The 13,914-nt window shown below is 46.2% G+C and overlaps 1 protein-coding gene and 2 non-coding genes across 3 annotated transcripts; all 3 read left to right on the plus strand.

Moving 5' to 3' along the window:
* Positions 1 to 254: 254 nt before the first annotated feature.
* On the plus strand, positions 255 to 2,723 carry LOC123061096 (60S ribosomal protein L30). Its single transcript, XM_044484019.1, has 5 exons — positions 255 to 387; positions 561 to 666; positions 1,987 to 2,088; positions 2,371 to 2,439; positions 2,540 to 2,723. The coding sequence occupies exons 1-5, from the start codon at positions 364 to 366 to the stop codon at positions 2,578 to 2,580; spliced, it is 342 nt and encodes a 113-aa protein (XP_044339954.1). The 5' UTR covers positions 255 to 363; the 3' UTR covers positions 2,581 to 2,723.
* Positions 1,379 to 1,473, plus strand: LOC123063826 (small nucleolar RNA Z103). The gene has a single exon (XR_006430582.1). It is a non-coding gene; the product is annotated as a small nucleolar RNA Z103 (small nucleolar RNA).
* LOC123063825 (small nucleolar RNA Z103) lies at positions 1,696 to 1,790 on the plus strand. Its single transcript, XR_006430581.1, has one exon. It is a non-coding gene; the product is annotated as a small nucleolar RNA Z103 (small nucleolar RNA).
* Positions 2,724 to 13,914: the final 11,191 nt, after the last annotated feature.

Here is a 13,914-nt window from a genome sequence, read left to right on the forward strand (position 1 = left end):
ACGAAGTGTTGCTGGGCCGGCCTAAGTACCACCACCTTCGAGCGCCAGTAATCAAAACCGGCGCTGAGTGCGCGGTTAGGAGCTCCCGATCCACTCAACTTTTTTTTTGAGGGATTCTCCTCAACTTTGCTGAAAGAAGCTAAAAAGAGGATGCATCTTCTAATAAATTCGGCCCGAAAGCCCACTGGGCAATTCCATGCCGCAGCTAACTAAGCCCACGCCGAGCAAAACCCTTACCCGTCGGGCCTTTATAATCCAAACCCTAGCGCAACCGACTCCTTCACCTCGCAGACATCCCCGAGCAGAAGCGCAGCCGACGCCGCTGACCCTCGCGACGCCGCCACTTCTCCTCGGGGCGCAACCATGGTGACCTCCACGAAGAAGACGGTAACACCCCCCCTTCCCCGCCCTCCACCCTATCCTCTCCCCATGTTCATGTCGACCTGCCGCGGTCCTCTTCCGTAGTCTTTCCTGATCCCGCCATTCCTTTTCCCCGTTCCTCATGGTGCTTTGTTCTTTCTGTCTTGCTGATTTCCGGTGTATTTGTTGTGATGGCGCAGAAGAAGTCCGGGGACAACATCAACAACAAGCTGCAGCTTGTCATGAAGAGCGGCAAGTACACGCTCGGCTACAAGACCGTCCTCAGGACCCTCAGGAACTCCAAGGGTAAGAACCCATCCTCCCTAGCCTAATTTCCACCGCGCTCAGTATTGCATGTGTTTTATGGTTCCTAGTTTGTGCGAATTGTGTACTACTGTATATGCTAGTGGAAGATACATAATATGGTGTTTAGATCCTGAGTTTTAGGCAGGAAACGCTTGAGTTACTGTTGGTGTGACCGTCTGAGCTTTGATTTTGGATAAATAGATGTTGAAATGTGTTCTTGTGCATCGCAAAAACTGATTACTGGTGGATCTCATTGCTGCTGTGCATGAGTCGATGCCATAGCGATCAGCTTCACGCTCGCTCTTCTAATAATATATGGGCTCACTGCTGTGGTCCAGTAGCTGACGGTGGTGTACATTGCATTGTGATTGGGCATTTCTTATGTTTATTAGAGAGTTGACTGGTAATGCCTGTTATCAAACATTTTAAGTACTTGATTACTTGTTAGCATTCTGTTCTGTTTTGTGTTGTACTCCAATTAGGTGCTTGAAATTTCGTTAGTACCTCCAAAATTATCTCATGCTTTTAAGTTGTGCAACTATTATGTAGATTGTGTTGATATATTTTATATTTATTTTTCTTTAGATTTTATATGCTGTGCCTATGTTGGTTTGAACTAGATAAGGATGATCCTTCACCTAGATGATAACCAATTAACTAGCTCAGCCTAAACTATGATCTGCAAGTTTCTCGATGTACGCGTACTACTTTGGTGGACATGATGATCCTTTCCCCAGATGATCGACAATGAACATGCTGAGTGCTATAATTTCTCTTAGGAGAAACCAAGCCAGGACTCTGATCTGCCCAGTAGTACAGATTTTTGTTCTTCATTGCTTGCTACTGTTTTGTTGGTTGTTATCTTTGTTTGGCACCATTAGGCGTTTGAAACTGATTACTAGTGGATCTATTCATATGGCCATCGAGTATGAGTCATAGTAATTCTCAAAATTCTGCAAATGGATGTAAGTTTTCTCTGTGCTAGATTTGCTATGCATTCTATTTGTTTTCAATGAGCCATTCGATTTGGAGGATGTGATGATCCTTTCCCCAGATGATCGACAATGAACATGCTGAGCACTATTATTTCTCTTCAGAGAAACCAAGCCAATGCTCTGGTCCTCCTAGCCATTGCACATGCCTGTATTCATATGGCCATTGCGGATAATTCTATGCCTTAATAATTCTCCCGATATATCACTGTTTATTAGTAGGAGATTTCTTCTGTTTGGCGTAACAGCAATTTCACGTTGTTTCTTTTGTAATTTGATGATGGTTGACAGTCTGATATCAAATAATGTGGTTGCATCCTATTTACAGCAAAGCTTGTGATCCTTGCTAACAACTGCCCTCCGCTCCGCAAGTCTGAGATTGAGTACTATGCTATGTTGGCGAAGATCACTGTCCACCACTACCATGGAAGTAAGTTTGTATTCCTTTTTAATCCAACTTTTGTCTAGTGGTGAGTTCTGTGAGATGATGTTCACTTCTTCCCATGACACTGCGAAACCCTTCCTACTTGGCTCACAGTCCTGTCTATTACTTTTTGTCATGGAAGTATTAGCCATAAGTGCAGTAGTAAGCTAATCAATAGTTTGAAATAGTGCATATAAGATGGTAAAGCAGTCATAATCATGTCAAACTTTTTTATTGTCTCAATAATACACTGTTCAAAAGTAACAGTCGCCAATGTTTGGTTTCCAGACAATGTTGATTTGGGAACTGCGTGTGGTAAATACTTCCGAGTCTGCTGCCTGAGTATCATCGACCCTGGTATCTACCACCGCATTTCTCATTGTTTTACCTGGTTCATACTTTGATATACAGCAACTGGGTTTTTGATCATGCTCTGTTCCTTGTGTTTAATCTTCAGGCGATTCCGACATCATCAACGCAACACCAGCTGGCCAGTAAACCTGTGTATGCCATTTTCAGTGTCTCGTCTGATGTGTCATCTGAGGTGTTCTAGAGTGTAGTTCTTGCTGGACTTGATTTGGTCTTGTGTACATCATTTATCAGTCAATCAAGTTTGATGGAACTATGGTTTTGGATCAAAAGGTTTTGTTCCTCCTGGCTTGTTTGATTGCTCTTCGTTGTGCAAGCATGGTTTTGGTCAGCAAGCATGGTTTTTCCGTGATCAGTAGTTTTCTGCGTGTGCTATCATGCTCTAAATTTGATGGAAAGAGTGGCCTGGATGTGCAGAGTAGGGTGCTTTTAGCTTAGGGATAAGTGTGATCTGTAGTTTAGTTTTTCACTGTCTTAGCGTGCCTTTCATCATCTAATCAGATGAGACATGAGTTCATGTGTATACACGGAGACGAGCCTAGTGATTTCATAATCTGATCGTAAATGGGCTTTGTGTACGAGAACGGGCTTAACCCTGGCAAGAACGTAGATGGTTTAAGATCTCGCAAGAGTCAAAGAAAGCCAAGGGGGAAAGGGTAACGCATGCCCTCGTTAACTTGCATCCCGTCTTTAGAGAAAGTGACGGTAACGCATGCTACTACCGATTTTCTCGTGTCACCGTCTTATCCCAAGGAAAAGAAAAGTAGGTTCGTTTTGGAGTACGTTGATGCGTTCCACGTCTCTCTTCCGAATTTCCGCCTGCTCCACACGGCTCCATACTGACTCGTTGAAGAACAAACCAAAAGATGCATCGCGGCGCAGCCAATGGAGGCGACAACTTTGGCTGGCCACCAACCCCGTCCTACCACTTACCAACTCGACTTGCACATGCTTTTTTGCCCTGCAAATCTTTAGACGCCTATAGATCCTGAACACTCGAGATTTGAACATGACAAATTGAATGTTTTTTGTGGTAATTTGTATTAGTCAACTCTCGCTAGTTTAGTTGGTAAGCATAGCAAAACCGTTCTTAGTTAGATTTTTGCCAGAAAATTACGTGCATGCCTACTAAACTTGTCATCCTCGCGTCAACTAAAATTATCATAAATACGTTCAGTTTAACATGGTCATAAAATTAACGTTCTTAGTTTGATTTTTAAAACACTATCCACAATTATTTTTATCTGAAACGTTGGGGTGGGAATCAAGAGGCAACGAAAAGAAGCATCCAGATGCAATGAAATAAAGAAGAGTCTTATACCTGCCGCGCTACCCAGCTACATTTGATACTACTACATCTTTTTTGATTTGATGAAGCTATCGATAATACTACATCTAAATGACTCAATCGAAAATACTCATCTCTCTGTAAAATCAATTACATAAGACTTGGATGTGTAACACTATTCATCAAATTTGTACTTATCGTTGCCGAAAATATCTTGAGAAACTTGGTACTACTACCATATAATGGCTAAAGATTAATGATGCCATCATACCAGTTAGTGGGTCGCAGCGAAGTGCGGCCATGCTTAGGTCGTGACGTTTCGTCGGATGATAATAAGGTACGTGCAGCAACTGTTGCAATTATTTTGCGCGAGCTTTGATTCCAGCCAAAATTATTGTAGCAGCTGTTGGGTGGTCGCTTCAGAGTTCACAACGGAATCTTTACTCAGGATTTGTTTTTCCGTAGCAAAAAAGCCACTAAGATTCTCGGTGATTCTCTAGTCGGGAAGTTGAGATTCCATGGATCTGTAGAGGCCAACTGGGATACTGAAATAAGTACTACTCCCTCTGTACCGAAATAGTTGTCGCTGGAGTAGCTGAAGTTCAGCTACTCCAGCGACAACTATTTCGGCAGCTACTCCAGCGACAACTATTTCGATACAGAGGGAGTAGTTGCAAGCATTTTGTTCCGTAGGAATCTTTCTCTTCCGATGAAAATTCCTGTGTTTGAATGCCGTGCCGTGCCATTTTGGGCAATGGAAATAGATGGACACTCAAGTCAAGTCTCAAGTAAAAACAGACTCACGTTTGAAGTCAGTCAAGCAGTCAATATTCCACCGTGGAGTGAGTTGAGTCGTGTGGTCACTACTACGCAACATCGCCGGTTATTCGACGAATTTGCACGGTTTCTATCAAAGAAATTATTATCAACTTGACATGAAACAATCGTTCAACTTTACGTTTTTCATCTCTAGTACTAAATGGTTTTGTTGATCTGTGGAGGGTCTTTTTGTTTTTCATGTAAAATAAATTGCTTCTTCATCTGGAAGCTCTCATATATGTTTTATTGATCTAATTCTAAATCGCATTCAACAGATCATGTGAAGAGTCAGCAACTATCTGAATCTAGGTTAGCACTAGATGCTTTCCCCACTTAAAAAATGATTCGTTGCTTCACCAATCGCCCAAACACATTTTTTAGTCCTAACACTCCGGCCACATCAAGAACTGAGATTTGTCAGGAATTACATATTGATACTGAAGCATTGTCTGACAAGTATCTGGAGCTACCGGCAATGATGGGGGCTGATAGAAGCGACTGTTTCAAACATTTTTATGAAAGAATCAAAGAGAGATTGAAGGGATGGATGGAAAAGCAATTATCTACAGGGGGTAAAGAGATTCTTATTAAGGCGGTGGCCCAAGCTATCCCGGTGTTTACTATGTCAGTGTTTAGCCTACCTAAAGGGGTCTGTAAAGACATCACCGATTTGATTGCCCAATTCTGGTGGGGTGATGACGAGGACCACAAAAGAATGCATTGATACACTTGGTGGAAGCTTTGTTACCCCAAAAATGAAGGAGGGATGGGCTTTAGGGATCTCCACTCCTTTAATCTTGCTATGCTATCGAAACAATGCTGGCGTCTCATAACCAATCCAGAGTCTCTTTGTGCGAGGGTACTAAAAGCGAAATATTTTCCTAATTGTAGTCTGCTCCATGCTACATTGAAAAATGGATCCTCCTTCACTTGGCAAAGTATCATGAAAGGATTGGAAACTTTCACATTGGGATACATTTGAAGGATTGGAAACGGTGAGAAGGTGAATATATGGACTGATCCATGGATCCCAGGGAGCCCGGATAGGAAGGTTATTTCAGGTCGTGGTCATACTCTGCTCAATTCTGTTAGTGACTTAATCGATCCTATATCAGGGACATGGGATGAAGTACTGCTTCGAACAATTCTGAATCTGGTGGATGTTAGGCGAATTATGCAAATACCGCTGAGTCACAATGCATTTGACGATTTTATTGCGTGGCATCCTGACCGCAGAGGGATATTCACAGCACGATCAGCATACAAAATACAGTGGTATCGGACTTTTTGGACACACACAAACATGGCTGAACGCCCAAGGCAATCCCAAGCTCCGGAAGTGTGGACTAGACTCTCGAAACTAAATATACCACGTAAAGTTTCGATATTTTGTTGGCGTGCTCTTCATGGAATCATCCCTCTAAAATCCATACTAATGAACAGGCATGTGGGATCCGATGGTGCTTGTTCGGTTTGTCATGGAGCTGCTGAGGATATAAAACATCTTCTTTTTGAATGTTTGACGGCCAGAGAACTTTGGAGAGGCCTGGGCATATTGGAAATTCTTGACGAAGCTGCAACGGTGGATCGCTCCGGTTCGGTAATATTGGAGCATTTACTGTTGGCAGAGGATAAGCCAGTTCCGATGAAGCCGAACTTGGATATTAAACAAATTCTTGCTGTTGGTAGTTGGCACCTTTGGTGGACTCGTCGCCAACACACTCATGATGGAGCAACACCCCCGCCAATGAGATGGCCTATGTCTGTTCTAGCAATTGCGGACAATTTTCATCAAGCAAATGAGAAGAATAGGGTGACAAATGAACAAAGATGGTTGAAACTCGGTCCAAAATTTGTTAAGTTAAATGTAGATGCCTCCTTCTATGCGGATGAGGGTGCTGGAGCATCGGCGGCAATCCTTAGAGATGAGAAGGGTAACTTTTTGGCAGCTCAGTGCAAATATATTCTGTATGCATCTGATGTAGTTACCTCGGAAGCTATGGCGATGAGAGATGGATTGATCTTTGCAAGCTCATTAGGATTCAACAGGGTGGAGGCAGAGTCAGACTCTTCAATTGTTATTGACTATTGCTCGGGACAGACAAAATGGTGGGACTCGGCTGCAGCAGTATTTGCAGAATGCATTGACGTGTCTTTGTCAATTGGGAAGGTTATCTTTAAACATTGTGCTCGTTCTTCGAATCAAGCGGCGCATGTGCTAGCTAGTTACTGTTTTTGTAATAAGATTTGTAGTTCATGGACTGATGAGCCCCCGGCTTGTCTGGTTTCCAAACTCGTAGATGATGTAATTCCTATTTGAAATTAATAAAGCTAGCCATGATGGCCTTCCCTAAAAAAAATCGCCCAAACACATGGTTAACCAGCAAGGACTCTCAACTAGCTGACCAGATATTTTTCTTTCTTAGCTTTGATGGTTTGATGATTGATTGCTACTTGAGATTTTGACTTCCAAGTAACAAACGTCACATTAAACCCATTAAAAGCATATCCAGCCGCGTCCCCAACAGCCTCCCCTCCTCCCAGGCGATTTTTTAACGCGGGCGGACGAAAATCGCCCCAGTCGCGCCTCCAGGATCTCATTTAGCACCGGTTTGGGCCGAAATAACAGTCGGCTCACCCGAGATGAACCCAAGCGTCCGGGGGTCGCCTGGGGGCGTCGGCAGAAGCGAAAAGGGGTGTGGGCCCACTTTGTTGGCGAGAGGAGGGCCTTTTCCCGTCGTTTCCTCCCGCTTTCCCCCCTCGGCTTCCCTCTCATTATCCATTCCTCCTGCCAATCTCCTCCTCCCCTCCCAGCCAGCCACCATGCCATCGAAGAAGTACGTGGTCCCCCGTGCCGTGACGGATGCCACCGCCCCCACCGTCGCCCAGCTGAAGGAGAGGAAGCAGAGGGCGCCGCCGTCCAAGCCCCCGGGCATGTCTAACGCCGACTGGAGGGCGGAAGTTCAGCACCGGGAGGCTGTCACCGCCGACCGGTGGAACAGGGCCAACGCCAAGAAGGCCCGGGACAGCGCGGCGCTCGTGGCTGCAGCGGTGGCGGAGCAGGCGAAGAGCTCGACCGAACAAGTCGAGGCGGCTCGCGCGAGGATGATGAATCCACCCGGCGGCCACGGCCCGTACGTGTCCTGGAGCCAGCAAAGCGTCGGGTCTCCGGCCGGCTTCTCGTCGTCGCCACAGCCCTGGGGCTGCACGCCGTCGCCGGGCTATGCCGACGGTGACGCGCACGGCGGGTTCAACCCCAACATCACCTTCCCTCATGGTCACCCACCCCAACGCACGCCCTCGCCCGCTTTTGCCGGCGTGTAGTACCCTCCGTACACCTACTCGCCGCTGGCCTACACAGCCTCCCCGACGCCCCTCACCACCGTGGCACGCTGCTCTACTCACAAGCCTTCTCGTCGCATCTCGGTGACACCGACGCGACAGAGGCCGACATGGACGACATCATCACGACCGGCTCGGCCGCCGCCGCCTCCCTCGGGTTCACCACACAAGACAACACAATGAACCTCAAGGGGACATGGACGGCGAGCTCGACTACGGCGAGAAGGAGCCAGAGGAGGAGGAGGAGGAGGAGGAGCTGGCGACTGCTCCGGCGAGGAAAGGGAAGAAGAAGGGGGCCAGGACCGGCGAACCACGCATCAAGTGGGCGTTCAAGGAGGACAAGTGCCTCGCCGAAGCGTGGAAAGTCGTATGCCTCGACCTAATCATCGGCACGAACTAGAGCATCGACACGTATTGGAACCGCATCAAGGCCGAGTTCGACGAGCGCAAGCTCGTCGACCCCTACTTCAAAGGCGTGCACATGCAGCGCGGGGTCGAAGGCAATGGCAAACCATTGGGGGCTCTGTTGGGGAACATAGTAATTTCAAAAAAATCCCTATGCACACGCAAGATCATGGTGATGCATAACAACTAGAGGGAAGAGTATCACCCACGTACCCTCGTAGACCGTAAGCGGAAGCGTTATGAGAATGCGGTTGATGTAGTCGAACGTCTTCATGATCCGACTGATACAAGTACCGAATGCACGGCACCTCCGAGTTCAGCACACGTTCAGCTTGATGACGTCTCATGAACTCCGATCCAGCAGAGCTTCATGGGAGAGTTCCGTCAGCACGACGGAGTGATGACGGTGATGATGTTGCTACCGACGCAGGGCTTCGTCTAAGCACCGCTATGATATGATCGAGGTGGATTATGGTGGAGGGGGGCACTGCACACGGCTAAGGGATCAATGATCAACTTGTGTGTCTTTGGGTGCCCCCCTGCCCCCGTATATAAAGGAGCAAGGGGGGAGGCTGGCTGGCCCCTGTAAGGCGCGCCAGGAGGAGAAGTCCTCCTCCTAGTAGGAGTAGGACTCCCCTTTCCTACTCCTATTAGGAGGAGGAAATGAAGGGGGAAGGGGAGAAGGAAGAAGAGGGAGGAAAGGAGGAAAGGGGGGCCGGCCCCCTAGTCCAATTCGGTTTGGGATAGGGGGGCGTGTGCCCTGCCTCCTCTCTTCCACCACTTGGCCCATAAGGCCCAATACTTCTTCCCCGTATTCCCGTAACTCCCCGGTACTTCGAAAAATACCTGAATCACTCAGAACCTTTCCGATGTCCGAATATAGTCGTCCAATATATAGATCTCTACGTCTCGACCATTTCGAGACTCCTCGTCATGTCCCTGATCTCATCCGGGACTCCGAACTACCTTCGGTACATCAAATCTCATAAACTCATAATACTGATCGTCACCGAACGTTAAGCGTGTGGACCCTACGGGTTCGAGAACTATGTAGACATGACCGAGACACGTCTCCGGTCAATAACCAATAGCGGAACCTGGATGCTCATATTGGTTCCTACATATTCTACAAAGATCTTTGTCAATCAAACCGCATAACAACATACGTTGTTCCCTTTGTCATCGGTATGTTACTTGCCCGAGATTCGATCGTCGGTATCTCAATACCTAGTTCAATCTCGTTACCGGCAAGTCTCTTTACTCATTCCCGTAATACATCATCTCGCAACTAACTCATTAGTTACAATGCTTGCAAGGCTTATAGTGATGTGCATTACCGAGAGGGCCTAGAGATACCTCTCCGACAATCGGAGTGACAAATCCTAATCTCGATCTATGCCAACTCAACAAGTACCATCGGAGACACCTGTAGAGGACCTTTATAATCACCCAGTTATGTTGTGACGTTTGGTAGCACACAAAGTGTTCCTCCTGTATTCGGGAGTTGCACAATCTCATAGTCATTGGAACATGTATAAGTCATGAAGAAAGCAATAGCAAAAAACTAAACGATCATCATGCTAAGCTAACGGATGCGTTAATCAAATGACAACTCATGTCTATGGTTAGGAAACATAACCATCATTGATTCAACGAGCTAGTCAAGTAGAGGCAAACTAGTGACACTCTGTTTGTCTATGTATTCACACATATATCATGTTTCCGGTTAATACAATTCTAACATGAATAATAAACATTTATCAATAAATAAGAAAATAAATAATAACTTTATTATTGCCTCTAGGGCATATTTCCTTCAGTCTCCCACTGGCACTAGAGTCAATAATCTAATTCACATCTTTATGTGATTATTTCACATCTCCATGTGACTAATACCCAAAGGGTTTACTAGAGTCAATAATCTAGTTCACATCGCTATGTGATTAACACCCAAAGAGTGATCATGTTTTGCTTGTGAGAGAAGTTTAGTCTACGGGTCTGCAACATTCAGATCCGTATGTATTTCGCAAATTTCTATGTCTGCAATGCTCTGCATGGAGCTACTCTAGCTAATTGCTCCCATTTTCAATATGTATCCAGATCAAGACTTAAAGTCACCTACATCGATGTAAAAAGCTTGCAGTGACGTAACTCTTTACGGTGAACTCTTTTATCACCTCCATAACCGAGAAATATTTCCTTAGTCCTCTAAGGATAATTTTGACCACTGTCCAGTGATCTACTCCTAGATCACTATTGTACCCTCTTGCCAAACTTATGATGAGGTACAAAATAGGTCTGGTACACAACATGGCATACTTTATAGAACCTATGACTGAGGCATAGGGAATGACTTTTCATTCTCTTTCTATTTTTTGCCGTGGTCGGGTTTTGAGTCTTTACTCAACTTCACACCTTGCAACACAGGCAAGAACTTCTTATTTGACTGTTCCATTTTGAACTATTTCAAAATCTTGTCAAGGTATGTACTCATTGAAAATATATCAAGCGTCTTGATCTATCTCTATAGATATTGATGCTCAATATGTAAGTAGCTTCACCAAGGTCTTTCTTTGAAAAACTCCTTTCAAACACTCCTTTATGCTTTCCAAAAAATTCTACATTATTTCCGATCAACAATATGTCATTCATATATACTTATCAGAAATGTTGTAGTGCTCCCACTCACTTTCTGGTAAATACATGCTTCACCGCAAGTCTGTATAAAACCATATGCTTTGATATCAAAGCATATATTCCAACTCCGAGATGCTTGCACCAGACCATAAATGGATCGCTGGAGGTTGCACACTTTGTTAGCACTTTTTGGATCGACAAAACCTTCTGGTTGCATCATATACAACTCTTCTTTAAGATATCCATGAAGGAATACAGTTTTGACATCCATTTGCTAGATTTCATAAAATGCGGCAACTACTAACATGATTCGGACAGACTTTTAAGCATCAATACGAGTGAGAAAATCTCATCATAGTCAACACCTTGAACTTGTCGAAAACATTTTTGCGACAATTCGAGCTTTGTAGATAGTAACACTACTATTAGCGTCCGTCTTCCTCTTGAAGATCCATTCATTCTTAATGACTCACCGGTCATCGGGCAAGTCAATCAAAGTCCACACTTTGTTCTTATACATGGATCCCATCTCAGATTTCATGGCCTCAAGCCATTTTGCGGAATCTAGGCTCATCATCGCTTCCTCATAGTTCATAGGTTCGTCATGGTCAAGTAACATGACATCCATAACAGGATTACCGTACCACTCTGGTGCGGATCTCACTCTGGTTGACCTACGAGGTTCGGTAGTAACTTGATCTGAAGTTACATGATCATCATCATTAGCTTCCTCACTAATTGGTGTAGTAGTCACACGAACAGATTTCTGTGATGAACTACTTTCCAATAAGGGAGAAGGTACATGTCGGTGTCAAAACCGGCGGATCTTGGGTAGGGGGTCCCGAACTGTGTGTCTAAGGCGGATGGTAACAGGAGGCAGGGAACACGATGTTTTACCCAGGTTCGGGCCCTCTTGATGGAGATAAAACCCTACGTCCTGCTTGATTTATTCTTGATGATATGAGTATTACAAGAGTTGATCTACCACAAGATCGGAGAGGCTAAACCCTAGAAGCTAGCCTATGGTATGATTGTATGTTGTCATACGGACTAAAACCCTCCGGTTTATATAGACACCAGAGGGGGCTAGGGTTACACAAGGTCGGTTACAAAGGAGGAGATATACATATCCGTATTGCCTTGCTTGCCTTCCACGCCAAGTAGAGTCCCATCCGGACACGAGACGAAGTCTTCAATCTTGTAACTTCATAGTCCAACAGTCCGGCCAAAGGATATAATCCGGCTATCCAGATACCCCCTAATCCAGGACTCCCTCAGTAGCCCCCGAACCAGGTGAGGGAGTCCTGGATTAGGGGGTGTCCGGATGGCCGGACTATACCTTCAGCCGGACTCCTGGACTATGAAGATACAAGATTGAAGACTTCGTCCCGTGTCCGGAAGGGACTTTCCTTGGCGTGGAAGGCAAGCTTGGCGATACGGATATGCAGATCTCCTACCATTGTAACCGACTTTGTGTAACCCTAACCCTCTCTGGTGTCTATATAAACCGGAGGGTTTTAGTCCGTAGGACAACATACACAACAACAATCATACCATAGGCTAGCTTCTAGGGTTTAGCCTCTCCGATCTCGTGGTAGATCTACTCTTGTACTACCCATATCATCAATATTAATCAAGCAGGACGTAGGGTTTTACCTCCATCGAGAGGGCCTGAACCTGGGTAAAACTTCGTGTCCCTTGCCTCCTGTTACCATCTGGCCTAGACGCACAGTTCGGGACCCCCTACCCGAGATCCGCCGGTTTTGACACCGACACCAGGCTTCAATGACGATGAGTCCGGCGCACAGTGTTGTCTTCGGCATTGCAAGGCGGGTTCTTCTCCATCTTCCGAATGTTTGTAAAGCAGTGTCCGGTCCCATAAATGTTTGGACCTCTTGGCTTCTGTGCCCAATAAGGGCTATCTCCCATGCATCGAATGAATACGAGGCACCAGGGCGTTTTTACATTCACACCCCTAGCCAGATAAATAAATTGTCTATTAAAGGGACGGGGATCCTTAGATCCAATCCATACCATCCTCCCCCAGCGAGAGTCCATCAGAGCGCGTTTCGGAAAGATCCATTCCAGCATGACCGACCTCCACAGCTCCTCCTCCTGCCCCCGTAGCCCTAAGCCCGGTGATTGGGAGAGGTGTTCAGTCCCGCACAGTCAATTAGTCAAACCGCGGACTATGGGATTTCTCCCTCCGGCGTATATGGTGCCCATTCGAGCCGGGCTTGCCACCTACAATGGCGGGGAGCAAGCGGAGAGCTTTTCCTGTCCCTCTATGGGGGAACGGGTCTGCCTTGTTCCCTATTTATTAAGGGGACTCGGATTTCCAATTCATCCGTTCTTCCGCGGGCTCCTGGAGTTCTAGGGCCTCCAATTACATAATTTCACCCCTACCTCCATCCTACATATCACCGGCTATGTTGCTCTCTGCGAGTTGTTCCCGGGCTGCGAGGCTCACTTCGAGCTATGGAAAAGGCTATTTTGCCTCCTCCCTCGCACACAGAGGGGGTCACTTTATCAAGTGGGCGGAGCCGAAATATGGCGCATCGCCGATACCGGATACCTGTCCGATACCCCGAAGAAGTCGTCCGAAGACTGGCCTTCAGAATGGTTTTATATGGAAGACGTTCCCCTTCCAGACCCTGTTCGGCGGGGTCTTCCTGAGTTCAACAATGCTCCTCTGAAGAAACGCCGAAGTTGGCGCCCACGGAGCCCCCAGGTGGAAGACAATGGAGAAGTCCTCTATCTGATGAACCGGATTAAAGCACTGGCTCGATTAGGATTGACAGTAATCGAAGTTATGTCGATTTGCATAATGCGGGGAGTGCAACCACTTAAATATCGTGGGTACCCCTTGTGGTGTTTTAACGGGGCGGATGATGCCACCCGCTGCGGGCATAAGGGTCCTGACAATGCTGCCGCTTTAGCGAAAATTCTGTCCGAATTGTTCAAGGGTGAGG

This window comes from Triticum aestivum, chromosome 3A, assembly GCF_018294505.1.
Source record: "Triticum aestivum cultivar Chinese Spring chromosome 3A, IWGSC CS RefSeq v2.1, whole genome shotgun sequence".
In the NCBI taxonomy this organism is placed as follows: Eukaryota; Viridiplantae; Streptophyta; class Magnoliopsida; order Poales; family Poaceae; genus Triticum; species Triticum aestivum.

Excerpts from the sequence above, each read along its gene's own strand:
- LOC123061096 (XM_044484019.1), top strand. The coding sequence starts at position 364 with ATGGTGACCTCCACGAAGAAGACG. Across the intron at positions 667-1,986 it reads GACCCTCAGGAACTCCAAGG|CAAAGCTTGTGATCCTTGCT; the intron begins GTAAGAACCCAT and ends TCCTATTTACAG. Across the intron at positions 2,440-2,539 it reads CCTGAGTATCATCGACCCTG|GCGATTCCGACATCATCAAC; the intron begins GTATCTACCACC and ends TTTAATCTTCAG.